The sequence below is a fragment of the Carcharhinus amblyrhynchos genome, chromosome 18 (assembly GCF_965287045.1).
Source record: "Carcharhinus amblyrhynchos chromosome 18, sCarAmb.v2.hapA, whole genome shotgun sequence".
In the NCBI taxonomy this organism is placed as follows: domain Eukaryota; kingdom Metazoa; phylum Chordata; class Chondrichthyes; order Carcharhiniformes; family Carcharhinidae; genus Carcharhinus; species Carcharhinus amblyrhynchos.
Genome location: NC_137341.1, coordinates 26,516,727 through 26,543,581, shown reverse-complemented (window position 1 = coordinate 26,543,581; position 26,855 = coordinate 26,516,727). Strand labels below are relative to the sequence as shown.

The following is a 26,855-nucleotide window of genomic DNA, read 5'->3' as shown; positions in this document are numbered from 1 at the left end:
TGGAATTGTTTCCAGCAAGGAGTCCACCAGACAGGAGGAAAGGACTGAGAGGGAGATGAGCATTTACAACAGAGCTTAAAGGAGAAGGAAGGACAATCCATCAGATGACAATAATAAAAGCAAAATACTGCAGTTTTGGAAATCTGAAAAATGATCAGAAAAGGCTGAAAAAACTTAACAGCTCTGGCGTCATCTGTGGGGACAAACAAAATTAACGTTTCCAGTCCAGACGACTCTGAGGAAGATTCATACATACTGGAAATGTTAATTCTGTTTCTCTCCGCAGATCCATCCGATGACAAACTGGGGTAAAAACTTCTCCCTTTCCACAGGAATCTGAACTCTTTGAGGTCGATGTTGTCAGCTCTCAGTTACGGTATTCCGGGATTTTGGAGACTATCCGTATCCGGAAGGAGGGCTATCCTGTCCGCATTACATTTGATAATTTCATCAAGAGGTCAGTGTGGAATTTGTCTGTGCTTCACTGCTGTTTGATGCTCATTTTAAATCATGGGCCAGGATTTTACGGCTCCTCCCACCTGGTGGGATTATCATGGTCCCACTGAAGTAAACGGCAATGTCAGTGGTACCAGGGGAAGGGTGGCACAGTGGTTAGCATTGCTGTTTCACAGTGCCTGGGACCCAGGTTCAACTCCAACCTTGGCTGACTGTGTGGAGTTTGCACATTCTCCCTGTGGCTGCGTGGATTTCCTCCAGGTGCTCTAGTCCCAAAGAAGTGCAGGGTAGGTCGATTGGGTATGCTAATTTGCCTCTTAGTGTCCCGAGTTAGGGGTATTTGTGGGGTAAATACATGGGATTATGGGGATAAGGCCTAGGTTAGGTGCTCTTTCGGGGACTCAGTGCAGACTTGATGGGTTGAATGGCCTGCTTCTGGATTTCTTTCTCTGATTCTGGGCTGTGGCGGAGCCGTGAAACCTTAGCCATGATGTCTATTAGACTTTTATAATCAGATGGCCAAATCTCGAGAAACAGAACTGGGATTTCAATAACCCGGGGTTAACTGTGCTCCACACTCTGGGCCCCGAATTTGATTCCAGTTCAGAATGATGACATCAAAGACATTTTATCCTGATAATTCTAAGTTAATTGAGTTTATTGTTTTTCCAGTTTTATACCTTCACAATATGCCTGTTACAAATTTTAATTGCAACCCAAATGAAGGGTCAAAAGCCAAAGTGCACAGTCGCATAAACCAGGAGCAAACATGGTCAAACAAGTTGTGTTTAGATGCTAATCAATTTGGATCGTAAAGTCTGTGGAAGTTAAATTAAGGGAGGTGAAGAGTTCAGCTGCTTTGAAATGATGGAAAATAATGAGTTAAATTTTTTAAAAAATTGAATTTATACATTGATGTTGCCTTACTCAACCTCAGAATATCCCAAGAACGTTGCAGCCAAGAAAGTAATTGCTGTAATTTGGAGTGGGATTATGGCTGAAATTTTTCCACTGTTCCCACCAAGGATTCCCCAGTGATGGAGCGTGTAAACAGCTTGGAAATCCATTGACAGCGACTTGACCTCTGCTGGCCAATGATGGGCCAACTCTGCTGGTCAGGGGGTGGGGTGGGGGGGTGGGGAGGAGGGGATGGAGGGGGGAGGTTGCTGGTGGTGGTGGCAGAGGACAGAAGATCCTGCCCTTTTGTGTTTTGAATCTAACACAATGAACCATCAAACAGAAGGTACAGACTCCAGAGGGAACTCTAACCAAAAACTGACCTGTGGCAACAGGCCTTATGTTGATATAGTAGAATATGAGTTTGTGAATTGGGATGAAGCTAAATATAGAAATCACTCATCAAAGGGAACTTCGAATTGCCAGTCCATGCCTTGCCGCTGTGTCCGTTTGAAATTTGGATGGATCCTGCACATGATTTTAAACACATTTCAATTAAAAGCGGGTAACCTAGGGTAGTATGCACCCAAATTTTTGATATATGCTCATTGCCTCTTAGATTTTGCAATGCCATTTTCTCTTGTTTGACCTCAGGATGTGGGTGATGCTGCTGAGTCCAGCATTTATTATTTATCTTTAGTCACCTTGGGAAGGTGGTGGGTCAATGGTAACACAACTGATTCCTAAATCACTTTGGGAGGCATTAAGAGTGAACCACGCAGTATGCGACAGTGGTCAAGTGGAGGTCCAACTGCTGTGGTATTCGGCCCCCTTCTTTGTAGGATATTGGTGAGCCAATAAGAGGTTTACAACTGCTGGCACCATAACTGTCGCAACTGCACCCATCAGCCAGGGTGAGGGTTAAAGGGGGAGTGATTGACCTCACTGCTTCTGAGCTAAAGAGAGGAATAATTAGCCAGAATTTCCATCAAGATGCAAAATGAAAAATTCCCAAAATGTGGAGTTGGCTGAGGGCAGCTGGAGTAACTACAGTCTCCCTCTTGCAAAATCTCCTCGATTCGTCTGAACTAGATTTCCTCCTTCAACTTCCCCTGTGCCTTCCGCAGTTATATAGGCCCTCTCCCCCAACAGTTACGGTGTCTATTTAGAAAATAATATGAATTAGACAGACAGTGGATAAAATGAACTGAGAACTCTTGCAACTTTTCAGAAAGGGAGATGCGTGAATACTAAATCAATGGAACAACCAAAGGACTTCAAGTTCTACATTTTACAACCCTCTTTGTTTGGAGAGATCTTAGTTTGGAAAAGAATCACTTGTTACAAATAAGTAAACTGTGTTGTTACCCAGATAAGATTAATTATACCAACTTTTCTTACAGGTATAAAATCTTACTGGGACTGACAAATCAGATAAAGGCAGATGGCGAAAACTGCGTAACCATCTTGAAACAGATTGTTCCTGTTAGTAGAGGAATGTACAGCATTGGACTTACCAAGGTCTGATCACATATGAATTCACATTTCAATCTCAAATCCACCTCGACATTATCTTTTGTTACTGTCCCTTGCTGACAGGATTTCCTTATGCATCAATTGTCTAAACCTGATCGAACATTATGGAATTTTTCTCTCTCATCTAATATTTTTGTACCTTTTTTTTCCTCTGTTCAAGGTACTTATAATTTCTGAGTATCCTTCCACAGACATTGATTCTCACTGAGCTATGATTGCACACACACACTAACTCTCACTGGGGTACAGTTTCACGCACACTAATTTTCACTGGGGTACAGTTCTACACACACTAACTCTCACTGGTATACAACTTGGTGCACAATGACTCTCACAGGATTACAGTTCCACACACACTAACTCTCATTGCGGTACAGTTCCACATACACTGAATCTCACCGGGTGCAGTTCTATTCACACTAACTCTCACTGTGGTACAGTTCCATACACACTGACTCTCACTGTGGTACAGTTCCACACACACTGACTCTCACTGTAGTACAGTTCCACACACACTGAATCTCACTAGGGACAGTTCCATTCACACTGACTCTCACTGGAGTACAGTTCCACACACACTAACTGTCACTGGAGTACGGGTTCCACACACACTGACTCTCACTGGGATTCAGTTCCACACACACTAACTCTCACTGTGGCACAGTTCCACACACACTGATCTCACTGAGGTATAATTCTATACAAACTGATTTACTGGGGTACAGATCCACACATACTGATTCTCACTGTCATACAGTTTCCACAAACACTAATCCACTGGGATACAATTTCACACACACTGACTCTCACTGGAGTACAAGTTCCACACACACTGATTCACTGGGATAGAGTTTCACGCACACTAACTCTCACTGTGGTACAGTTCCACACACACTGACTCTCACTGGGGTACAGTTCCACATACACTAACTCTCACTGGAGTACGTGTTCCACACACACACTAACTCTCACTGTGGTACAGTTTCACACAAACTGACTCTCACTAGGATACAGGTTCCCACACACTGATTCATTGGGGTACAGTTCCACACACACTAACTCTCACTGAGATATAGGTCTCACACTCACTGACTCTCACTGGGGTAGAGTTCCACACACACACAGATTCACTGGGGTACAAGTTCCACACATCTGATTTACTGGGGCGCAGTTTCACACACAATGACTCTCTCTGGGGTACAACTACTCAGTCATGGTCTCTTCACTAAGTTATACTTCTGAGGAGTCTTGAGGTATACTTGTATGGTAACCCATTCCTGGCGAAATGTTACTCCAGGCATTCTGAATCTTGTATGGGTACAGTTTTACATGCAGTGAGTCTTTGCTGGAATAAGATTCCATGGGGAATAACTCTTTCTCAGAGCCAGTTTCAGGTGAATTTAGACTTGCTGGTTCATAGTTCCACAGGTGCTGATTCTTGGTGAGGTATAGATTTGTCCCAGAACAACTGGGAAAGGGGTGGGGGGGGGCTGTTTTCTGAGGTACAGAGATTTGCCCAAGGACAACCGGGGACGGGGAGGTGTGTGTGTTTGGGGGGGAGATGGCAGAGGGTGGGGTGGAGGAGTGTTTGCTGAGATGATTTTATGGGAATGATAACGCCCTATAGCTTTACTTAAATTTAGAATCATAGGGTGGTTATAGCACAGATGATAGCCATTCGGCACATTGTGTCCATGTCTCTGCAAGAGCATCTCACCTGGCCCCACTCGCCTTCCCTTTTCCCATAGTCCTGTAAACATTTTCTATTTAGATAATGATCTAATTCTCTTTTGGAAGTCTCAGTTGAATCTACCTTCAGCATACTCTCAGCCAGTGTATTCCCAAGTCCTAACCACTCACTGCGCAAAACTGACATCATTCTAAATAAATCTCATTGTGTTTAAGTACATTTACTGTTTCATTGATGGATCTTGAGACATGTATGTTTAAAAATGACCATTTTATTGGTAGTCTCTAAATAGTGCAGATCACAGTTATTGCCATGTATGATGCTGCTGCCAGGCAGACTGGTTCCTTCTAGATTGTTTTCTGAGTCTATTACCATGTGACTCCATACAGCATACTGTGGGTGGTGCTGTTTTCCAGTTAACCCATGCTCTACTGAGCACATACACCATGCCAGCGCACACAGCACCTCCTATCTTCTCAAAATAAAATTTTCCTCCTTTCCATCAGAGTATAACTACAGCACAATCTTCATTTGCTTTTCCTTCGCCCCGTCTCAAATCTTTGACTTTATCAATTCAGATCATCTTGAGGCTTGACTGCTTTTCCACATCATATCTGTCACGTTTGGAAGAATGGTCGTTGTATTCTGTGTTTCTGGTACTTAGCTACATCCGTTTGATTTGCTTTTTGCATTCCTTCTTTACCAACACCTCATTTTTTTAAGATACTATGACTTGTCCCTATTCTTCCTAGGATCATTCCTAATGAACTCAAATTTTGTGTTTATGTGATGCCTGCCATGGTTTTGCTAGATGGATATATTTTGCAAATGGAACCTTCATTTCCACTTGTTTTGTAAGCTTTCATTTTTCAACAGTTCAATGGTTGTCAAATGTTTGAGACATGCAATGTTTTCTCTTCTTCTAGTTCCTCTTCCTTCAGTGTTTGATTTCTATCTTCTGATCTTAATTTTTTCTTTTCTTTCTCTGTCTGCAATGAGAACTCTGTTGTTGGCCTTCATTTTGGTTTCACTGTTGGCTAAGTCTGTCTCCAGTAAAGATTTAACTTGTTTCAGTTCTGTGCTACTCATGGCTTTATTATCCATGGCTTTTCCTAAAATGCCCCCTCATAATCATTCAGTTCTTCAGTCTTTTTCTTGTAGTTTTCAGTTTTCTTCTGGAAGACAGAACATAGCTGAGTCTTCGCTGCCAATTTCTTCTTCAGTTTGCTCAGAGTGATGTTAAATTCATTTTGCTTCTCTTCATAATTTCCCAGAGGAACAAACTTTGTCCTGGGGGATCCTTGTAACATGGAAGATCCTTCAACAGGCTTTCCTTTTATTTTTGTGAAGTTCATTTGCTCCATCTTAAGTTTTCCTGTAATTCAGTGAAGCTTTTGAGTGTCTTCTGGTGTGCTTCCATTCTGCAGTTTAAGACGCTCTTCATATCTTCATGTTGCTGAATAGGTACCTATTCATTTTGCATTTGATCATAAAGGACAGTCAGCTGTTCCTTCAGCTGTTGCTTTTCTTGTTATGATGTGGAGATGCCAGCGTTGTACTGGGATGGGCACAGTAAGAAGTCTGACACACCAGGTTAAATGCAACAGGTTTATTCGGCATCACGAGCTTTCGGAGTGCTGCTCCGTCATCACTTGAGGTCTCTGGGATCCCTTGTTGCCCACAATGCTTTATTGGGGGTGTACTAGACCTTCCTCTTGGGTCTACAGTCTCCACATCTTGTAGTTTGAAATACCTGTGATAGTATTTCACCAAATGGTGTTGTGTACTGATCTATATATTAGTGTGGATTACTTCACCCACAAGTGAACCAAACATGAATAAAAACTTTGCAACTTGTACTTCTTCTTGATTCCTTAGTTAATCCTGTAATTCTCCTGTAAACTAAAAGTTCTCTTCTCCAAGACTCCCGTTGTTAGGTCTGGTTTAGCCATTTCCTTATCCAAAATGGATCAGTCTCTTCTAATTTTCTGTCTATGGATGTTTTATTTTTGTATTAGTTGCAGCTTTACATATTGTTATCCCTTTACGGCAGCAACCATTTTTTTCACTCAGGCTGTCTGTGGTCTTTGGTTCTCTCTCTGTGACGTTTTGCCTGATGAAGAAACAGCGCTCCAAAAGCTCATGATTCCAAATAAACCTGTTGGACTTTAACCTGGTCTTGTGAGACTCCTTACTGTGTTAACTGTATATAGATCTGTGTATGGTACTGCTGCCATGCAAGTTGGTTCCTTTTAGATTGTTCTCAATTATCATGTGACTCTATAGATCATACCATGGGCAATGCTAGTCTCCAGTCCCATGTTAACCCTTGCTCTGCCAAACACCTTTACATTACAATGGCATGCAGGCACGTACAACAAATCTTATCAAATACCAAATACTGGACATTGAATATTAAATTAAAGTTTGTACTGGAGAATGTGGTAAAATTCAGTAAAATATTATTTGGAAAACAACAAGCTAGCATTTTTTTCCCAGCTTTTTCTCAAAGAGAACTTGTATCACGCTGTGGAGATCAAACGGGATGGTCTCCTGCTCATTGCCTCCCTCACCCTGCAACGGTACGCACGCGGATTCTTTGCAAGGAAACGCTACAGGATGCTCCGGAGAACAGTCATTCTGCTGCAGGCTTCCGCCAGAGGTTACCTCACCAGGTAAGAGAAAAATCCAGAGCCTAAAAAAAATAGAGATTAATCTGGTGTCTGTTAAGGGAAAAGGTTGGAAGGTCAATTTGAAAGAGAAAATCGTCCAGGAGAAGCAAACCACAATATTCAGTTTTTAAAATTAAAGCTTCTTCAGCTGCTGATAAGAGTCCCATGTAGTACATTGCCCTCTGGTGCCAGACTAGAAGACATCCCTCAGAGGGTAAAGAATGCTTTGAGGGGAGAAGAGGCATTCATGGTTCAGGTGGGAACCAGTGAGATAGGAAAGAAAAGTGTTGAGGCCTTTCAGTCAAAGTTTCAGGAGCTCAGGAAGAAATTAAAGAGTAGGAGGTCAAAAGCAGTAAATCTGGGTTGCTCCCAGTACTCTGCACTAGTGAGTATAGGAAGAGTAGGATAAAACAGATTGACGCATGGCTGGGAAAATGGTACAGGAGGGGGGAATCTCCAGCTTCTTGGAGCATTCGAATCTGGGGCAGGAGAAACCTGGTCAAGGTGGACAGATTGCATCTCAACAGAACTGACAACCATGTCTTTGCCCAAAGGTTATCTGGACTTTGGGAGCATTTCAAATAGTTTGACTGGAGGTTGGCACTCGGATGAAACATGATAGAGGGGAAAAAATGTACACAGATTAGCGAGAAATGGCAGAAAAGTAAATAGTAGTTCAGGAATAGCAGGAGTCAGAGAAGGGGAAAATGTGAGCCTAAGATGGGTTTGGTATTTATGTACATAAATGATAAATAATGTTGGTGAGTTGCAGGCACTTGTCACCACATGGGACTCTGATATTCAGCAAAAACAGAGACCTGATTTAAAGAAGTCCTGAATTATTCTTGAACACAGAAAGGAAATACAGAGAGTTGAGGGAGAGGCTTTGGAGGGGTTTTATGAAGTTGAATCTGGGAAGATTTTTACCATCACCTGGCAACCTTCCCTACCTGGCTTGGTCCACCCAATATTGCAGTCACACATTCAGGAACAAACTTCAAAAGGCTGTACATGAAAACAGTGTCTTTGTTCTGTGCATTATTATTTTGATTCTGCACCTTATGTTTCCCTAAGGTTCAGCAAGCTTATCCAATGAGCAGCTTAATCATACAACTCAGTTGCACATTTAATTCCCAGTCCATACATCTCAGGCAAGGTTCCAGACAGTTGTGGCTTTGATTCTGTCAGTGGAGGATTGGCTTGTGGACACTTCCTGTGTCATATAAAAAATAGCCATTGAATTGACAAAGAGGAAAGTCCCCAACACCCTTGGATCTTTGCATTCTTATTCATGATACTCAGACATGGCACCCATGGGAGTGCCTAACCAAGGACTTGTACCTTAAAGGGGGATGAAAATTGGTTAAAAAGAGGAGTTAAGATTTGAGATTCTATGGTATGAAGATAGGATCCAAGATTCTGTGACTTTAGTCCAGTGATTATTCTGGGATCCTGCTCTGCAGCCTGACCCCATAGGAGTTTGCAGGATAAGTGGCAGGGCCTAGTTTGCATGGGACTTGCAGATGACACTGCCAGTACAGATGCACGTCCATCAACCCACCCATCCCTTCACAGCTAGAGATCCAGTGCTTGTCCAGCAGGGGTATGATGGGGCCCAGGCTCGCTCCTTGACACCATACCTCTTTTTCAGGATTCTGTTCGCCTGGCTAGGTCATGACCCCCTCCCTTGCGCACATCTCACAGACCTACTCCCTATCACCCTCAGCATCCTGCTCTCCAAATCTAAGGCAGACCAGAGGTGAACTATGGAGGTGGGAATTCTGGCATCGAGACAATCTGCGCACAGGGTGTTCATTGTCTAGAGAGGAGAGAATGCATGCTCTCATAATCGGTGGGACCCAGCATAACAAAGTCTTGTTCTTCTGGAGTTATTTAAAGAGACCAGTGGAAATGAAAGAAGTGAGATCTTCCTCTTGCATATCGCTCTTTGTTTTTCCTGACAGGAAGAAATTCCAAAAGTTTAAGGAAAGTTTGATCAAAGTACGATCCATCGTCCACATGTTTACAAATCGCAAAAGATTCCTCAGAGTAAGTAAGAACATTGAGGGCACCATTTTACTCAATGCTACCACGGAGTCCATGTCCACCGTGTCAGAATGTCCAACTGATCCGTGTCCACCAGGCCCACAGGGTGCGTGTCCACCTGGCCCACAGGGTGCATGTCCACCTGGCCCACAGGGTGCGTGTACACTCGGCCACATGGCCTCTGTCCGTTCTGGTCTCTGGTTGAGGTGTGTATTAACAATTAGCGTCACTATTTGAAAGAGAGGTGGACTCCTGACCAAACTTTCTTTCCAATCACCATCTCTAACAATGGATTTGCTGATTATTCACCTTGTTGCTATGGCTGAATAAAAGTAATTAAATTTCAAAGCAATTCATTGTGGGGTTAGATTTCTATTGGAAATTCTCCACCTACACAGGGTAAATACAATGTTTTTCTGCAGAATTTGACAGACCTCCTGTTGTAGTGGCAGCACGGAATTAGAGATTGGCATGTACATGAAACATTGCTGGATTTTTCTGAGACATGAGATTTCATTTTCCTAAAATCATGTTTTTCTCTTTTGTAGCTACGAGAGCAGAAACGTGAGAGAATTGAGATGGTAAAAAACTTCTTTTCGTATCATTTTTGGTTTATCGCCTGTTACTTCTCATATTTGGGTTCACTATCACACACTGGGGTTTGGTATCCCATACAGGGAAACAAAATCACATGCTGGGATATGATCCCACAGTAAGAAATCTCACAACACCAGGTTAAAGTCCAACAGGTTTATTTGGTAGCAAAAGCTTTCAGAGCACTGCTCCTTCATCAGGCGAGTCACCTGATGAAGGAGCAGTGCTCCAAAAGCTCGTGCTACCAAATAAATCTGTTGGACTTTAATCTGGGTGTTGTGAAACTTCTTATTATGCTTACCCCAGTTCAACGCCAGCATCTCCACATTACAATCCCATATATAGGGATTTTGTATTGTATGCTGGGATATGTTCCCATACCTTGAGGTATGAAATCGCATACTTGGATATGAACTCACATACTGGAGTACAGTCTCACATATTGGAATATGGTATCACAAACTGGGATTGCACTGGGGTAAGGACCCTAATACTGGGATATGGTATTATACGCTAGAGTATATTACTATCCCTATGATATTCATGGGTTATTTAACATTACCCTCACCCTAAAGTGCTAATGACCATTTTAATAATTTAATCAATCAACAAAAGACTTTCACTGAACACCCTGCACATGCACGCTTCAGGATCATTTCACTGAGTTTATACTCCTCATTTTTCTCCCAAAATATTTTGCTTTGCACTTCTCCAAATTAAGTTTCTTCTGCATCCATCTGTCTAAACCAGTAACCAACCAACTGTAACTCTTGAACTAACCTTAATCCTAACCCTAATCCTTAACCCATCCTCAGAAAAGAGGATATTTGATCAATATGTTTCTAATCATGAGGGGTTCAGGCAGAGTAGATAGAGAAAAACTGTTCCCATTGGTTAAAGGCTCAAGAACTGGAGGATGTCGATTTCAGGTGACTGGCAAGAGAGCTGACAATAGTTTGAGATGTTTTTGCACAGCAAGTGGTTAAGTTCTGCAATGCTTGCCTAAAAGCATCATGGAGGCAGCTTTATGAGGAATTGGATAAGCACCTGAAGAAGGAAAATGTGCAGTTAAAGGGCAGGAGGTGAAACTAGCTGAGTTGTTCTTACAGTAAGTTGACATCAATACAACAGACTGAATGGCCTCATTCTGTGTTTTAACCTTACTGTGATTTTGTAACCCTAATCCTAATCCATTAACCCTCATTCTAAACCTCTACACTCTAGCTATGAGTGTAATGCTACATTCTGCACTCTCTTCTTTCCTTCTCTATGTACAGTATGCTTTGTCTGTATAGTGCAAGAAACAATACTTTTCACTGTAAATTAATACATGACTGTAATGAATCAAATCAAAACCTAACTCACTAAAACCTCATCCCAACCTTAACCCACAAACCCTAATCTACTAACTCTAACTCATTAACCCTAACTTTAACCCTCAACCTAACCCACTAATCCTCACTCGAATTCAATAACTCTTATCCTAACCCTGAACGTTCCTCACTATCATTCGGAATTCTATCCAGGCTGCTACACTTCTCCTTGTTCAATATGCTTGAATTTAACTGCATTTATGAAGGTTTTGTGACACCGTGACAGCACCCCTATCATTGGATCTAAAGCTCCAGATTCAAGTCCAATTCCAGGACCTGTTGGCCACAGAAGGAGTGTTCATAATGCGGTTTAACAAGCTGAGAATCAGCTTGGGAATCTTTCCCCCTCTATTCCCTGAAAAGGGAAGAACAATGGCTGGAATTCTCCCGTCCTGCCCGCCACAGGAATTGTGGCGGGGGGGGGGGCGGTGGGGGGAGCGGGTACGGACTATGAAAAGGTCCATTGACCTCAGGCGGGATTCTCTGGTTTTGAGGCAAATGTGGCTGGAGAATCCCGTACCTTGTGTGCGTAAAGATACGCTAAAAGAAATTATGTTTATCATCTGAAATGTCTAATAATGTTCCAACAATCCAAATACTCTACATCTCAGTGTATTCCCTTTATCTCTGAAACTGTCAAATAAATTCAAATAGAAACGTAAGAATAAAGGAATTGCTAAATAGAAAAACATCACAGACATTGCGTTTCAGAGAAGCCCCAGGTGAGGGAGACCCTTTGGGACTATGGGTTCACAGGCATCCATGTCTCCAAAACTCACCACACGCCATGATTCAAGTTATTTGTATATTGTGTTTCACAGTGTTGTACCATTTTTTTGTAAACCTGTTGAGTAATTGCTATCTCAAAATTGAGACTCCAGCTGTATCTGGAAAGTTATTCAATGATCCTTTCAATCAGGAACAAACGATGAGGGAAGTGGTAAATGTGGCTCACTTGGACATTTCTGCCGAGTTGGCATCTTTACTCCAGGCTGCAGCAGGTAAGCTTTTCTGCTGGTTAACATGTGATGTTCCATCTCAACTTTGTCCCCTCTCTCTTTTCCTTGTCTTTTTTTCTATGTTTTTTCACTCTCTACAGGTCCGATTTTACCATTTTGATTCTAAGTGCTGAATCTGGGCACAATTTAGATCTGATTTGGAAACCTCTCCTCAGGCACCCCCATACGCACTCAGCCTGAATAAAACAATTGCAGGTCTGAATCGCTCTGTGAGTGGGGCTTATTGCACCTGAAATGCTACAACTCCACTCAGAACTTTGAACTGCACATGCGCAGCGAAAAATATTGAAAAACGCGCCCCTGTCACATCGCTCCCGGACCGCAAAAAGCAGATAAAGCGGCCTGGGAGCAAAAAGTGGGAGTGATGGCCCCCACAACATAACTGTCCCCCTTATCCATGCCCCCCCCAACCCAGACCAATCACGAACTTCTGCCCGTCTTCACCCCCCACCGATCACGCGCAGAGTGACAGCAGACTCCCCCACCACAGAATGATTGGGCCTCCCGCCACCCACAAGAGAATGATTGGTTCTCCCAGCCTCCCCCCCACTCCAGAGAATGATCCTCCCCTCCCCACTACCGATCTGAGTCAGAGAGCCATTGGAAACTCTGAACTTACCTCTTCAGAAGCTGGAGCACCCAAAACAGACCTTGGCCAAGCATGTCGTGCTGGATCTGGATGCATGAATGCCCTGGTAAAGGGGGAAATGCTGGTAGAGTTGGGCGGGCAGCCAAGTAATTCATTTTAGATGCATGCATATCCATTTAAATTGCCGTTGTGCCTGTTTCAGGCACAATTTGGATCGTGGCCATTCCCAGGTCTCGGTAAAGTGGGCATCTGTGTGGATGCGGAGCGCGTTAATGACCTCATTATGACTTTTCAGACGTGAAGCAATTGTAAATTCGGGCCCTATATCTCTGCCCTTGTAATGGAAATATTACACCAGTAAGTAATTCAGCTGTTCGACTGACAACAGTGTAAAGATTATAAATTAAATAATCCAGGAGCACTATCTGGAAAATCATGCAGTTCCATGAAAATCCCACCTTAAATGCCACAGAGGCTGCAATGTTGTACCTCTTCACTCTAAAAGACGAAAAACCTTTTAACCTTTCAGGGAGATTGTAACTCGTATCATAATAAACATACAGGCAATTCCAGCGGTGAAACCTGCCAGCTGGTTTACGCTGCTAACTTCATGCTTTGCTCTTTGTCAACTGTGGTATTTGTAATTTTTTGCTTAGAATCCATGAAATATAGCCCGCTCTTTCTCACCAAGGCAAGTACATTGGAAATTCTGAGAAACCTATTGATGTCCAATTGTTATTTGTTTTCTTGCAGCTCTTAAAGAAAACCAGACCGATTGCATTATCCAGATTGAAACTCCAAAAGTGCAATCTGAGGAGCAGCTGATTATGGCTCTTGACATCAACAACTATCCTTTCTCCAAGTTTGTACGGACTAACTTCAAGGTAAACGTGCATGGAATCCTGTACTGGTTATATGGCACATAAATGATTTGGAGGAGGGAACAAAGGGCTGTTCCTTACATTGCCATCATTAATGCCTTTGCTTGTGCAGAAACACTTATTCGGTATGTTGACCATCCCACTGGATGAAGCACTGACCCAATCGGAAGAGGATTTGAAGGAGGAAGCTGTTATGGTCTTTAAGCTGGTAAGATTAATCACTCTGCCCATAAGCAAACAATGTGCTGTACCCATGATACACTGTCTGCAGCCCAGAGTGTGATTGAGGAGCCCCATTCCCAGGCCCTGCCCTGAAGCAACTGCCTGGGGATGAGCCTCTCAGTAATTCTCCTCACATCATTATGAGCTGCCCCACTTGTGTTTTCACACATTTGGCTGCAGGGGCAATTCAGCAATGTGGGGAAATGCAGGCATTTACTGAGGATTTCTCTCCCGCCCCATTCCTTAGTGTTATTTGTATGGGCTAACATCCAAAACCCTTGATTAGAATTTAGTCTGAATTCACTCAAGGCATCATTCAAGGATCCATGTGGTCATAAATAGGGTTTAAAAGCTCTCAGCTTTTAAGCAGGATCTGTTTGAGAGGATTCCACCTTGTTTCTATGTGAAACCAAATAAAACTTGCTTAGAGCGATGAGGAAGAAAGCTGAAGTGGGAAATGCAAATTTCAGAAGGATACTTACAAGGTTTGGGGAGGGTTAGGGTGTATTATTTGGGTAGAATAGTCTATGATCCACATGATGTGGGGATACTTAATGCTGAAACATGGTCTCCAGAAGTAAATATTCCACCTTTCAAAATCTCACAAGGAACGGATGAGGTAAAGCACATTGTGGGTATGCCGGCGTTGGACTGGCGTAAACACAGTAAAAAGTCTGACAACACCAGGTTTTAGTCCAACTGATTTATTTGATAATATACTCACAAGCTTTCGAGGGGACTGCCTCTTCACCTGACGAAGAGGCAGTCCCCTCGAAAGCTTGTGAGTATATTATCAAATAAATCGGTTGGACTAAAACCTGGTGTTGTCAGACTTTTTACTGTGTAAAGCACATTAGCAGAGCTCCACTCAGAGGCCAGGTGTAGTACTGAGCTGTAAAAGTCCCGGATTTAATCCTTGCTCTGATAATGTGATCTCGGCTGGAGCGGTAATTGTTGTGATTTAATTGGCTTGGTTTCCTGGATGAAAAATGAGAAAGGTCAATGCTTTAATTGCTAACATTCAACTTGCTGGAAACTGTGTGATTGTATGTGAATGTGTGCGACTGTGTGTGTGCATGTGCCTTTCTGTGTGTGTATGTGTGATGTGGATGTGCCGGCGTTGGACTGGGGTAAACACAGTAAAAAGTCTGACAACACCAGGTTTTAGTCCAACCGATTTATTTGATAGTAAACGCACAAGCTTTCGAGGTTTCCCTCTTCGTCAGGTGAATGGAGAGTTCTGGCCTCGGACAGAGCATATAAAGCACAGACAGTTTAGAGATTACTGATTAGAATGTGAATCTTTACACTTAACCTGCTGTTCAAGTCCTAAAGTGGCTGACAATGTGTGTGGAAGGAGCACTGATCACAGGTTAAAGAGATGTGTATTGTCTCCAGACAGCACAGTGAGTGAGGTTTTGCAAACCCAGGCAAGTCACGGGGGTTACAGATAATGTGACATGAACCCAAGATCCCTGTTGACACCATCCTCATGTGTGTGGAACTTGGCTATCAGTCTCTGCTCAGTGACTCTGTGCTGTCGTGTGTCGTGAAGGCCGCCAGCGTTCTCCAAGACAGCCTTCACGAGACACGACAGCACAGAGTCGCTGAGCAGAGACTGATAGCCAAGTTCCACACACATGAGGACAGGGATCTTGGGTTCATGTCACACTATCTGTAACCCCCGTGACTTGCCTGGGTTTGCAAAACCTCACTCACTGTGCTGTCTGGAGACAATACACATCTCTTTAACCTGTGATCAGTGCTCCTTCCACACACATTGTCAGCCACTTTAGGACTTGAACAGCAGGTTAGGTGTAAAGATACGCATTCTAATCAGTAATCTCTAAACTGTCTGTGCTTTATATGCTCTGTCCGAGGCCAGAACCCTCCATTCACCTGACGAAGAGGGAAACCTCGAAAGCTTGTGCGTTTACTATCAAATAAATCGGTTGGACTAAAACCTGGTGTTGTCAGACTTTTTACTGTGTGTATGTGTGCACATGAATGTATTTGTATGTAAATGTGTGGGGACAGGAACCAATGTTTTCTGTTGGAAATTGTGTATGCGTCTGCACCTTTTGAGAACATACAAGCAGACAAATTAGGTACACGAATCGGCTACTAGTGACCCCTAGTTCCCGATTCTTCCACAAGAGCAAACATTCTGTCAACGTCCACTTTGTCAAGAGCTTTTTGGATCTTAAATGTTTTGTTCAAGTTGCCTTTTACTATTCCTCTAAACTTCAGTGTCTCCACGCTCAGTCTGTCTAACCTTTCCTCAGATGGCAATCTGCCCATTCCTGGTATTAGTCTGGTAAACCTTCTCTGAATTGTTTCTAACACATTTACATCTTTCCTTAAATAAGGAACAATATTATACATGGTACTCCAGATGTGATCTCACCAGTACCCTGTATAACTGAAGCAAAACCTTCCTAATCTGTAATCAATTCCACTCAAAATAAATGATAACATTCTATTAGCTCTCCTAATTACTTGTTGTACCTGTATACTCGTATTCATGCACCAGATCCACTGCACCTCATAGCTCTGCATTCTCTCACCATTTAGATAATAAGCTTTTTTTAATTCTTCCTGCCAAAATGGACAGGTTCACACTTTGCTTACATTAAAATCCATTTGCCAGATTTTTACCCACTCACTTTACCTACCTATGTCCCTTTGTAGCCTCCTTACATCCTCTTCACAACTTATTTTCCTATCTTTGTTTTGTCAGCAATTTTAGCAACCATACATTCAGCCCCTTCATCCAAGTCATTTCTATCAATTGTAAAAGGTTCAGGCCCCAGCACGAATGCTGAACTTGTCATATCTTGCCAACCAAAAAAGACCCATTTATGCTAACTCTCTGTTTCCTGTTCGCTAGTTATTCTTCAGTCCATGCCAATGTTTAACATGAGCTTTTATTTCCCACAAATATTTATGTGTATGCACATAGTTGCATGCATATGCTTTTGAGTAGATTTGTATATATGTATGCATGTACACATATGAAGGGGTGGAAGTGGCTTAGTGTTTTTTCACTAGACTAGTAATCCAGAGACCCAGGGTACTGCTTTGGGGACCCGGGTTCAAATCCCACCTGGTTTAAAATTTAAATTCAATAAAAATCTGGAATTGAAAGTCGACTGATGACCATGAAACCATTGTTGATTGTTGTAAAAACCCATCCCTCTGGTTCAGTAATGTCCTTTGGAGAAGGAAATCTACTGTCCTTACCTGATCTGCCTACATGTACTCCAGATCCACAGCATGTGGTTGATTCTTAAATGCCCCCAGGGATGGGTAATAAATGCCCAGCCAGTGATGCCCACATCCCATGAACAAATAAAAGGGTATGTGTGTGTGTGTGTGTGTGTGTATGTGTGTGTGTGTATGTGAGAGAGAGAGAGACAGGTGAGGATCACATTTCCACATTTAACCAATCTCTGATCCTACTGTCTGGGCTCACCCATGGTTTCAGGGTCAGAAGGTGATGGCACTCATTGAATGATAATCCAGAGAGAGGAGAGGGGGAGGTGACAGGAACAGAGGAAACACCAGTGATGAGATGCCTCCCGATATTTGCCCTTTGCGTTTTCATAAGAACATAAGAAATAAGAGCAGGAGTAGGCCATCTAGCCCTTCGAGCCTGCCCCACCATTCAATAAGATCATGGCTGATCTGAAGTGGATCAGTTCCACTTTCCCGCTCTCTCCCCATAACCCTTAATTCCCTTGTCTGTCAAAAACCTATCTGCCCGTGACTTAAATATATTTAGTGAGGTAGCCTCCACCACTTCAACGGGCAGAGAATTCCAGAGATTCACCACCCTTTGAGTGAAGAAGTTCCTCCTCAACTCCGTTCTAAACTGCTCCCCCCTTATCTTGAGGCTGTGCCCTCTAGTCCTGCTATTCTTTCTAAACAGGAAGAATCTCTCTATCTCTACCCTATCCATCCCCTTCATTATCTTATATGTCTCTATAAGATCCCCCCTCATCCTTCTAAACTCCAACGAGTACAGACCCAGTCTATTTAGTCTCTCTTCATAGTCCAACCCCCTCATCTCTGGTATCAGCCTAGTGAACCTCCTCTGCACTCCCTCCAAGGCCAAAATATCCTTGTGCAAGTGCGGCGACCAAAACTGCACACAGTACTCCAGCTGCGGCCTCACCAGTGCCCTGTACAGTTGCAGCAAGACCTCCCTGCCTTTATATTCTATCCCCCTCGGTATAAAGGCCAACATTCCATTCGCTTTCTTGATCACCTGCTGCACCTGCAGACTGGGTTTTTGCGACTCATGCACAAGGACCCCCAGGTCCCTCTGCACCGTAGCATGCTGCAGCTTTTTTTCATTTCTTCTCCACTACAATGTTCCTCTTACAGATAATGCGATTCATGGGTGATCCTCAACTCAATGGAACTCCAGAAATCCTCTTTGGTGATTATATCGTCCATATTGGGCTGGCTAACCCTAATCTGCGGGACGAAATCCTTGCTCAACTAGCCAATCAGGTGTGGAGAAATCCCAGTGAGAAGAATGCAGAAAGAGGCTGGCTCTTATTGGCTACTTGTCTCAGTTGTTTTGCCCCGTCTTCCAAGATGGACAAGTACCTGCTGAAGTGAGTATTATGTGAGATAGGAAGGGCTGAAGGGGTGGTGGGTGGTGGGGGGGGGGGGGGGGGGGTGTCTGAGTTGCAAACATGGGGCCAGAGGCTACTGCTGGATATCATGTCCAAATCTGTATCATGATTCTGAGATATTTTTGATCCTGTTTAGCCTCCTCTTTTGCTTTTTAAATGCATTGTTAAAATGTTTAATCTTATGCCACACATTTTACTTGGGTTCAGCATCAAGAATGATTCTAAGAAAACAGACTCCCTAGCCCCCGTGACCTCTTCATCCGGCCAATATCCAGGTCACAAAGGGACAAGAGGCAGCGTTGGAGCAGAGACCATTGCTACTACATCACAGCTTCCTGCAGTTTGCCATGTGATTTTTCTGTGTATTTATTATAAAGGTGGAAAATCACAATTAGAATGTGATTCAGGAAATGTATTTATCTATAGACAGGTAAGGAACTGGCACTTGATTCAAGCAGTGGTCGGTAAGGAGGAAAGTCATCTAACGATCATCCACCACACCCACATGTCACTTTCACCAATCCACCCTTCCATCAGCATCTCCCTCCCCAATCCACAATGACCCAATCTCCTCACTCCCATCTTCACCTCCCCTCACCCTTTCTTCCACTGACCCACCTGCCCCCTGCCCCCCTCAGCAATCCTCTCCCAAGCTGATACCCCCACCCCCGGTGCTGCGAGTGAGTACCTAACTCTAACCTGAACAACATCTACAGGAGCTGGAGATTGTGTGCAGCCTGACATCTCATCTTATTATGCTGTAACCAGGCAAACTCTGGGTTCACCCTTGGATACAGTCAGTCTAGGTATGGGGAAGCAGAAAGATTAAATAGGGAGAATTAAAAATGAACCACATCTATCTGACATTTTGCTCCTCTCTCTCTCTCTCTCTCTCTGCCTTTGTATCAGGTTTGTATCAGATCATGCATACAATGGCTTTAAGTCTGTGTGTCAGTACAAGCTCATGCAGGCAATGCGGAAGGCCAGGTTCGGCCCTGAGGGAGCCAGAAGCCACCCACCATGTCTGCTGGAGTGGACAGGCAACAAGAGGAAGGGCAGCATTGCTCTAGAGGTCTCCTGCTTTGATGGTGAGCACAGATTCTCCCAACCACACAGGCTCACTCCATCATGTCCAGCACTGCTTGCACACAAATTACATAACAGAATTTAACTGGGGTTGAACTTGTTTGGGGAAAAGAAATTTGCAAATCCATCTCACTGAGCTTAGACCAGCACCTGAGGAAGTAACTTGTTCCCTCCCACTTCCTTCTCCCTCAGATAATCTCTCCAGTTACAAAGTCAAAATTCTTGACTAACATGTGACCTGTAGAGGAAGATCGAGCATTAGCAATTGTTCAGTGTTGCCACAGAGTTCTAGAAATTTCTGGCAAATGAATAAGCCATTCTGCCCATCAGTCTATGCTCGTCCCAGTTTACTAACATTCTCTTGCACACCCCCTGTACCCTGGCAGCACAGTGGTACAGTGGTTAGCAATGCTGCCTCACAATGCCAGGGACCTGGATTCAATTCCTGGCTTGAGTCACTGTCTGTGTGGAGTCTGCACACTCTCCCCATGAGTGCATGGGTTTCCTCCAGGTGCTCCGGTTTCCTCCCACAGTCCAAATGATGTACTGGTTAGGTGCATTGGCCATACTAAATTCTCCCTCAGTGTACCCAAATAGGTGCCAGAGTGCAGTGACTAGGGGAGTTTCACAGTAACTTCATTTGCAGTGTTAATGTAAGCCTACTTGTGACAATAATAAATAAACTTCAAAAACTTTAATTTCCAATTCCATCTAATCTAGCTCTCCCTCTTACTCTTTGTATCTTTTAATAATTATAATAATATTCTAATCCAATTCTTTTGCTCACTCAGGCAATCCAATATTCTTCTCAAATATGGCAGAGAATTAGTTACTCAAAACATCTTTGGTTCACTGAACACTATTTCAAAGCATTGAATAAATATTTCCCTCTATCGTCAGGCCTTTCAGACACTTCACGGACAGCTAATTGGCACTATCAAATCTTAACAATCCTCTTTCAAAAGATTTTCTGATAATCTCTCTCAATTCTTTTGGCAACGATTTGAAACTAAGTTTAGTTTAGTTATTGGCACACTGACCAGTGGAAACACTTTTACCATACCCAAACCCCTCATGATTTCTGCTATCTGATCTAAACAAAATATGTAAATTATAACAGAAATGACAGCAATGTAAATAAATCTCGTCTTGTTTGCAGGTGTGAACTTTCTATGTCCAGTGAATTCCTGGACGACAGGAGAGGAACTGGGACAAGACATTTTGCGACACAGGTAACATCAGAAGAAGGAAGAGTTAGCATGCTTTCAGGGCATGGTGGTGAAATTTGGCTGATACAGGATTTTATATTCTGTGATGGTACCAAACATATCCCACGTCCACAACAGGTATGCAGCTACTTACAGGCAAACATACTTTCTGAATAAATGAGCCACATCCACAATTACAGCAGGTGCTGCTGTAAATACCCAGATTTGCAGACCACTGCCAGAATTTCTCACTCTTTATTGTAGTGAAGAGACAGTGGTGTAGCTGGTAATGTCACTGGATTGGTAATCCAGAGCCCAGGCTAATGTACTGTGGATCATGGATTCAAATCCTACCATCTCGGCTAGTGGAATTTAAAGTCAATAAATAAAATCTGGAATATAAAACTAGTCTCAGTAATGATGACTATGAAACTATCATGAAAAAACCCATCTGGTTTGCTCATGCCCTGTACAAAAGGAAATCTGCTGTCCTTACCTGGTCTGATCTACATGCAAAAACAAAATTTTAACTGCTGCCTGAAATGGCCCCACAAGGGCAATTAGGGAAGGGGAATGAATGCTGCCCTTGCCAGTGATGCCCAAATCTCATGAAAGAATACATTTTAAAAACACACACATAACAACACATAGAGAAACATGCAGGATACAAAACACAGAGACAGATACAGGTTCACATGTAGATGCTGTCCCAAACAATTACACACACACACACACACACACCAATCGCTCATGTGCACCCACTCGAATAATAATGCTAAGTGTTGTTCTAGGGGTGTGACAGAAGGCTGGCGAGGTTGGTCGGTGGCAAGGAAGAGTAAAGGTGAATGGGCTGAGCTTGGAGGCCATGACTACCCAATGGACCTTATATCTGACCTGGAACTCATGACTGATTTCCCAAGGCAGAAATCCTACTTCATCATTTCATCTGAGGAAAAGGCAAGAAGCCAGAAAAACAGACATGTGTAGGTACCCAGGCTGTGTTTGATTCCGGGGTTATGGCGGGGATTTAATCTCCCTGATGTTGGGGTTCACCCAAGAACACATTTTCTGTCCGTTCATTTGAATGAGGACCGAACTGGGGACTTTGAATGTTCAGCAGACTAACTCTCCATGCTGAGTTCTGTAATGTGTCTTTGGGTAACTATGATGTGGAGATGCTGGCGTTGGTTTGGGGTAAGCACAGTAAAAAGTCTCACTACACCAGGTTAAAGTCCAACAGGTTTATTTGGCACCAGCTTTCGGAGTTTCAGGCTCCTTCATCAGGTGAGTGAGGACTTGTGTTCACAAACAGGTCACATACAGACATAAACTCAATTTACAAGATAATGGTTGGAATGCAAGTCTTTACAGGTAATCAAGTCTTAAAGGTACAGATAGTGTGACACAAACCCTAGATCCCGGTTGAGGCCATCCTCATGTGTGCAGAACTTGGCAATCAGTTTCTGCTCAACGATTTGCATTGTCGTGTGTAGTGAAAGCTGCCTTGGAGAATGCTTACCCGAAGATCAGAGGTTGAATGCCCGTGACTGCTGAAGTGTTCCCCAACTGGAAGGGACCTTGGGTTCATGTCACACTATCTGTAACCCCCACAACTTGTCTGGGCTTGTAAAATCTCACTAATTGTCCTGGCTGGAGACAATACACATCTCTTTAACCTGCACTTGGCCCTCTCTCCACTCACATTGTTTGTAACTTTAAGACTTGATTACCTGTAAAGATTTACATTCCAACCATTATCTTATAAATTAAGTTTGTGTCTGTATATGACCTGTCTGTGAACACAAGTCCTCACTCACCTGATGAAGGAGCCTGAGACTCAAAACTAGTGCCAAATAAACCTGGTGGACTTTAACTTGGTGTTGTGAAACTTCCTACTTTGCATAACTAGCCAGGCAGCATGGTGGCTGATATCATAATGTGCCAATGTGTAAACAATGCCCAAAGACAGGGTAGACAGGCTGTAAAGGAAATTAGGAGATTTGCCCAAATTGTTTCAGAGCTCTTTTATGATCATAAGATTCCACAGTGCCTGGGAGCCAGGCTACCCGATTATCTGCTGGAGCTGGTTAGTATTGCGAGATGTCTCATTAGTAACTTGTCTTTGTTCCCGAGCAGTGTCTTTGGCCATGGTTTCGACTCAGATGATGATATTCCCTCCCCTCCCATCACACAGGCCCCCATCTTTATGCCAAGCTCAGCCGGACACCTTTCAGGATCCGTTACACAAGGTGAGATTGCTTTCTGTGAGTTATTTCATTGGGAGTTACTGAAAGTTTTGAGCAACTGAAACTGGAGAATTAACAATTTTCCAAAGTTTTATGGATAATAGTTTGAACATTTACTCGTGACGATCCCTGCTCCTGATTATTATTATTCTTATGATTTTCTTTAGACTTTTTTGTCTTTGTGTTTTGTTAGATTCCAATGCCTTCAATGAACACCGCTCGCAAAAAGGACTCGATCACTATCTTGATAGCCTCTTTGATCCTGTTTTATCGTATGAAAATGGGGTATGGAACTTCAGGCATGTTCTAAAAGGAACTATGTCAGTAAGATAAGATAATCCTTCCAAAAGGCAGTGTTGCATTGTGGAGAACTTGAGGATAAGTAAAAAGGAAGATTCCCGGATCAGTTAAGATGAGAGTGTTAGAGAAAATTAAGAATGCTCCATAAAGATTAAAAAGAATTTTACCCTGAAGATTAGGGGTTGGACTCTGAGCAAAATTTGAGTAAGTTACAGATGTAGAGCTGAATGAATATGTGATGCAAATAGGTCCAAGGATTGGAGGGGTAAGTACCTATTGAGATAATTGGTGTTCATTTTTGTTTTTACTCCATCCTTAAAGTTACAAAGCCAATGCTCAGAGTGGACCAGGCAAACCCAAATCCATTCCTTGCTTTCTTCAAAAACCAAATTCAAACACCAATTGAATCCAATTCAATGTCCCTTTAAGAGACAAAGAAGATCCACGCTGGCAAGATAAGGCATTGCACCCCATCTTGGGCTTGACCTGATGCTCGATCTTAGCCAAAAGGCCGGGAAGTGAATAATTAGTGTTGTTGGGAGCACAGAATCACGGAGGCTTAAACACAAAGAGTCCCCAACACCATACACTGTTTCAGTCCTTCATGTTACTATTTTGGAGAAGTTGGGACGTTTCCTTTCACTCGTGTGTCCTATTATTGGAGTTTCAATGGATCCTTGGCTGTCCTGGTTGAGTAACCAATCCCCCTGAAAATTGCTGGAACCTATTAGAGCAGGGCAATTAGAAAACCTCAGTGCAATCAAGCAGAGTCAAATCATGGGCTTATGAAAGAGAAACTGTATTTAACTAATTTATTGGAGTTCTTTGAGGAAATAACGAGCAACTTGGATAAAGGCAAACAGGCTGTTAATAAGGCTAGAATATTGTGCACAGTTTTACTCTCCTTATTTAAGGAAGGATATAAATGCAGTGGAAGCATTTCAGAGAAGGTTCACTCAATTACACACAACTTGGGCAGTATGGTAGCACAGTGGTTAGCACTGCTGCTTCATAGCTCCCGGGACCCGAGTTCAATTCTGGCCTCAATCGCTGTCTGTATGGAGTTTGCACACGCTCTCGTGTCTGCATGAGTTTCCTCCAGGTACTCCGGTTTCCTCCCATATCCAAAGATGTGCAGGTTAGGTGGATAGGTCAAGCTAAAATACCCCTTAGTATCAGAGGGACTAGCTAGGGTAATTGCATATGGAGATAGGGCCTGGGTGGGATTGTGGTCGGTGCAGACTCAATGGGCCAAATGGCCTCCTTCTGCACTGTAGGATTCTATGATTGTTACCTGGGATAGAGGAGCTGTCTTACTTTCTTACAAGAAAAGGTTGGATTTGTATCCATTGAAACACATAAGATCCTCAGGCGACTTGGCAGTGTGGATGCTGAAAGGATTTTTCCTCTTGTGGGAGAGATAGAACCAGGAGACTCTTAAAAATAAAGTGTCTCCTATTTAAGACAGAAATGGGAAGACGTTTTTTCTCTCAGAGGATTGTCAATCTTTGGAACTCTTTTCCCCAGATAGTGGAGGCACAGTGAATTAATATTTTTAGGCAGAGGCAGATTCTTGATTCTTGATCAAAACTTATCGAGGAGGAAGGCGGAATATGGAGTTGAGGCCACAATCAGTTCAGCCATGTTCTTATTGAATGATGGAGCAGACTCGAGGGGCTGAATGGTCTACTTCTGCTCCTAATTCATATATGTTCATATGTGCTGTTGTCACCATTCTCTCAGTTACTTTCATGTGATCCCAGAGATAGGGAGAATCCAGCTACATTGACAGGTCACTTCTTCCAACCAGTGTCACCATTGTCTATGGATTGCTCATCGTAGCTTATGCCATATCACTATTGGGCAAGGCAAGGAGATACCTTAGCCAATGTGGGGATTAAACCCATGCCTTTGGCGTTGTTCTCGTCACACTCTTAGCCAACTGTGCTCATGACTCTCATTCAAGTTCACCCCGTATTCAGGGTGGGGTAGAATCCACAATAAATTGCCTGTGGAAGAAGTGACTTGATGCACTGACTGCTCTTTGTTTATTGTACAGATCCTCAATGCTGCTAATGCCTGGCACCCTCACAATAACTATTAAACTAGTGTCCAGAGTCAATGAGCCCATAAGCTCTGCATCTGAATGGGAAACAGGGTCAAAGTAAAGATTTGGGAATAGGTATTGAGGACTTCCCTAAGTCGGCATGCACAAAGCAGAGAGAGATTGCCACTCCTCTTCCTGTTCATAAATCTTAAGGGAACAAGATGCTGTGGAAATCTTTAAAAATCGAAAGGAACTAAGGTGGACAGCATAAATAAAGGAGCAGGAGAGATATGAGAAACCAATACAAGTGATTTTCTGACCACAATTAGTTGGATAAGAACGCAATCAGTTGAGAGTACTCCCACCCAGCTGATTGATGGTGGAAACATGATGTGTTAAAGGCTGCAGAGAAATCAAGGAGGATAAGGAGAGAAAGTTTATCTTTGTCACAGTTGGATAGGGTGTCATTTGTGACTTCCGTAATTGCCAGTGCAGAGCAGAAAGCTGATTGGGGGGGAAATGAAATATGGAGTTTTGGAAAAGACAGAAGTAAAAGGCAACAACACATTCAAGGACTCTGGAAAGGAAAGGGGGTAGGAGATGGGTGGACAGAGGGATCAAGAATTGGTGCTTTGAGAAGAGGGTTGATGGTGGCACGTTTAAAGAAGAAAGGGACACCTGAAGAGAGAGAGACATTTACAATAATAGCTAACATGGGGATCCAGAAGGGAAGCGGGGTGATCAGCAGTTTAGTGGGAATACAATTGAGGAAGCAAGAGGAAGGTCTCATGGACAAGATGAGCTCAGGGAAAGCTTGAAGGGAAATAGGAGAGAAACTAGAGAAAGCTGCACGTTCCGGATTAGGGCAGCAGGGAACTTCAGAGGAAGGTTGGCCTGGTGGGCTAGTGGAAAGAAAGAATGTGGCAGAAACAGCTGATTGGATGGTTTTAATCTTAATGACAAAAGAAATCTATAGTTCCTCGCACCAATTGTTGAGGGGTGGGGGGAGAGGGGTGGGGGGAGAGGGGCGAGGAGGTTTGAGAAAATCGTTTTCAGTGCAGAAAGGAAGCCAGGGGTTATCTTGAATTCTAGCATGATCGTACAATATGTTTCAAAAGACAAGAACCATAATAGATACATCAGATCTGGCAATGGATGGCTAAATCAGTTGTACACAATATCCTTTCAAGTCTGCACTCAATGGACTTAAGAGTATGTAGACGAGTGCTGCATCGGGAATGGCCAGGGTGAGAAGTCATTTAGTATAGATGCTGAGGGAAGAAAGCAGTGGAAGTACCTGAGGGTGAGAACATTTTTATTATACTTTTTGATGGTGGAGGGTGGTAC

General features: G+C 43.1%; 1 protein-coding gene across 1 annotated transcript in view; it reads left to right on the top strand.

Moving 5' to 3' along the window:
* LOC145354721 (unconventional myosin-XV-like) overlaps positions 1 to 26,855 on the top strand; it is a 137,893-nt gene that overhangs the window by 43,683 nt on the left and 67,355 nt on the right. Inside the window, exons 20-32 of the mRNA XM_080206175.1 lie at positions 333 to 457; positions 2,757 to 2,874; positions 7,079 to 7,254; positions 9,216 to 9,300; positions 12,184 to 12,265; positions 13,626 to 13,756; positions 13,866 to 13,961; positions 18,365 to 18,600; positions 19,531 to 19,709; positions 20,867 to 20,939; positions 21,707 to 21,898; positions 23,052 to 23,164; positions 23,355 to 23,446. Of these exons, the coding sequence (XP_080062301.1) occupies positions 333 to 457; positions 2,757 to 2,874; positions 7,079 to 7,254; positions 9,216 to 9,300; positions 12,184 to 12,265; positions 13,626 to 13,756; positions 13,866 to 13,961; positions 18,365 to 18,600; positions 19,531 to 19,709; positions 20,867 to 20,939; positions 21,707 to 21,898; positions 23,052 to 23,164; positions 23,355 to 23,446 (1,698 nt within the window). The remainder of the gene's footprint in view (positions 1 to 332; positions 458 to 2,756; positions 2,875 to 7,078; positions 7,255 to 9,215; positions 9,301 to 12,183; positions 12,266 to 13,625; positions 13,757 to 13,865; positions 13,962 to 18,364; positions 18,601 to 19,530; positions 19,710 to 20,866; positions 20,940 to 21,706; positions 21,899 to 23,051; positions 23,165 to 23,354; positions 23,447 to 26,855) is intronic.